Source organism: Branchiostoma floridae, chromosome 3 (genome assembly GCF_000003815.2).
Source record: "Branchiostoma floridae strain S238N-H82 chromosome 3, Bfl_VNyyK, whole genome shotgun sequence".
Lineage (NCBI taxonomy): Eukaryota > Metazoa > Chordata > Leptocardii > Amphioxiformes > Branchiostomatidae > Branchiostoma > Branchiostoma floridae.
Window position 1 is genome coordinate 13,255,856 of NC_049981.1, and position 2,533 is coordinate 13,258,388.

The following is a 2,533-nucleotide window of genomic DNA, read 5'->3' on the forward strand; positions in this document are numbered from 1 at the left end:
TCTGGTCAGCAGATGAGTCTGACCCAGGCCCGTCTGAAGCGCGCCGGGAAACTGACCACTGCCCTGGCCGACGAGCAGGACCGCTGGACAGTGAACGTTGCTGAGTTTGAGCGTGACCTGGGGAACGTTGTGGGGAATGTGTTTGTGGCTGCAGCCTGTGTAGCGTACTACGGTGCCTTCACTAGCATATACCGACTGCAGGTGACCACTTACGATACAATTTCAAACAATAGTTATAGTGATGATAATCTATGTCGTATGCCATAAAGCCACACAGAGAGTGCACTATCTTAATACAACTGAAGCAATGCAGTCTTATGGTAGGAAATACTGGCCTGTCTAATTTGTAACCACATGTAAATGATGCTACTGTAAGCTATTCTTGATGCACATTGGTTAGACTGTGGAAGGTGTATCTAAAAGTCCTCACTTTCATATTGAATCATATAGTAGGAGTAAGGCAGTGTATGCACAATGTAAGTTTACAAAGTTGTAAAGTAAGTTTTTTTGCTTTTGTATTTCCAGCTTGTAGATCACTGGGCTCAGAGGTGCCAGGAACTGGAGATCCCTGTGTCACAGAACCTGTCCTTGTCAAGCGTCATGGCAGATCCGTACGAGATCCGTCAGTGGAATGTCGACGGGCTTCCACGTGACAATGTCTCCATTGAGAACGCCATCATGGTGACGCGGGGCCGGAGGTGGCCTCTCATGATCGACCCACAGGAGCAGGCTAATCGCTGGGTGCGGAACAAGGAAGCAAGAAACGGGCTCAAGGTCATCAAACTGACGGACAAGGACTTCCTGCGTACACTAGAGAACGCCATCAGGTTGGGCATGCCGGTACTGCTGGAGGAGCTTGGAGAAATGCTGGATCCCGCGCTGGAACCGATCCTCCTGAAACAGACCTTCGTACAGGGTGGCAGGCTGCTGATTCGTCTCGGAGACAGCGACGTCGACTACGACAAAAACTTCAAATTCTACATGACCACCAAGATGGCCAATCCACATTACCTGCCTGAGGTGTGCATCAAGGTCACCATCATCAACTTCACTGTCACCAAGTCTGGGCTGGAGGACCAGCTTCTGGGGTAAGTCATGGAGTAAGGCAAGATTTAAATGTGGATGGCATTTTAGGTGCTTTGCTGTTGTACAATGTTGTACAGTTACAAAACAACATTCTATCACCTTGTTTGAACACAATTGAGCACTATTTACAACTTCTGTTTGTGCATGTGTTATGTACAATTGCACCAGTATTAAATTCTCTCTGCATTGCTGCTACCTCCAGCAACTTGGGCTGTTTCAGAAAAACATCCCCTAGTAGATTTTATAGTTTCCATTCTGTTGTGTTGCAAAGGACTTTCCCACAAAATATGACATTTATATGATTTAAGTATAACAAAGTAAAGTCTTGAGCAACAGTCCAAACCTGAACACTTGCAGTCCAAATGTAATGTGCTCTGTGTGTTTGGAACCAGGTTACACATGTGTGTGGCCCAAGGGCTACAGAAAAGGAGATTGGTGGTGCCTTATATGTCGAAAGGTATTGGAAGGATTTTAACTAAGTGGACTGTGTGGTTGTAGTGATGTGACCAGTCTGGAGCGACCTGACCTGGAGGAACAGCGGAACCAGCTGATCGTGAGGATCAACGCCGACAAGAACCAGCTGAAGGCCATCGAGGACCGCATCCTCAAGCTGCTCTTCCACTCCCAGGGCAACATCCTGGATGATGAGGAACTCATCAACACGCTGAACGAAAGCAAGGTGGGCATCACTGTTTTACCTTATTTTCATTGTAGAATCAGGTAATAATTATGCACTATATATGCGCTATTCACACTAAGAAATGTGCCTGTCTATGAAATACAGAAGTTTATTAAGTTACCGCTACATTGTGATGTAACTATTGTTGTTAGTCAGTAGATCTATAATATAAAACAAGTTCATTATCATTATAAAAAGGTGGCTGTCTTGGCTGAAAAATATATAACACAAGACCTTGATGTTTCACTATCAATTAGTGTACATCATGACACACTATTCACCTAAACTAAAGGTTTTGAAAATGTGTACATCATTCTCTACATGTTCAGTTCCTGATTTTCACTCTCTTTGCTCATTACAGGTGACATCTGGTGTAATCAATACTCGTCTGTCAGAAGCAGAGGAGACCGAAGCAAAGATCACCACTGCACGTGAGAAGTACCGTCCTGTGTCGGCACGTGGCTCCACGATGTACTTTGTGGTGGCTTCCCTGGCCGAGATCGACCCCATGTACCAGTTCTCTCTCAAGTACTTCAAGCAGCTGTTCAACATGACCATCGAACAGAGCGAGAAGAGTGATGATCTGAGTGTGAGACTGACCACTCTGCTTGACCAGACCACCATCGCTATCTACACCAACGTGTCCCGTGGCTTGTTTGAGGTGCACAAGCTGGTCTTCTCCTTCATGCTGTGTGCGGAGATCATGCGGCAGGAGGGAACCATCAATGATGTGGAGTGGAACTTCTTCCTGCGTGGTGCCGGCAGCAT

General features: G+C 46.1%; 1 protein-coding gene across 1 annotated transcript in view; it reads left to right on the forward strand.

The window, feature by feature from the left end:
• LOC118412272 (dynein heavy chain 6, axonemal-like) overlaps nt 1-2,533 on the forward strand; it is a gene marked incomplete in the record, with an annotated part of 18,844 nt that overhangs the window by 11,965 nt on the left and 4,346 nt on the right. Inside the window, 4 exon segments of the mRNA XM_035815020.1 lie at nt 10-201; nt 526-1,088; nt 1,585-1,765; nt 2,127-2,533. Coding sequence (XP_035670913.1) covers nt 10-201; nt 526-1,088; nt 1,585-1,765; nt 2,127-2,533 — 1,343 coding nt within the window.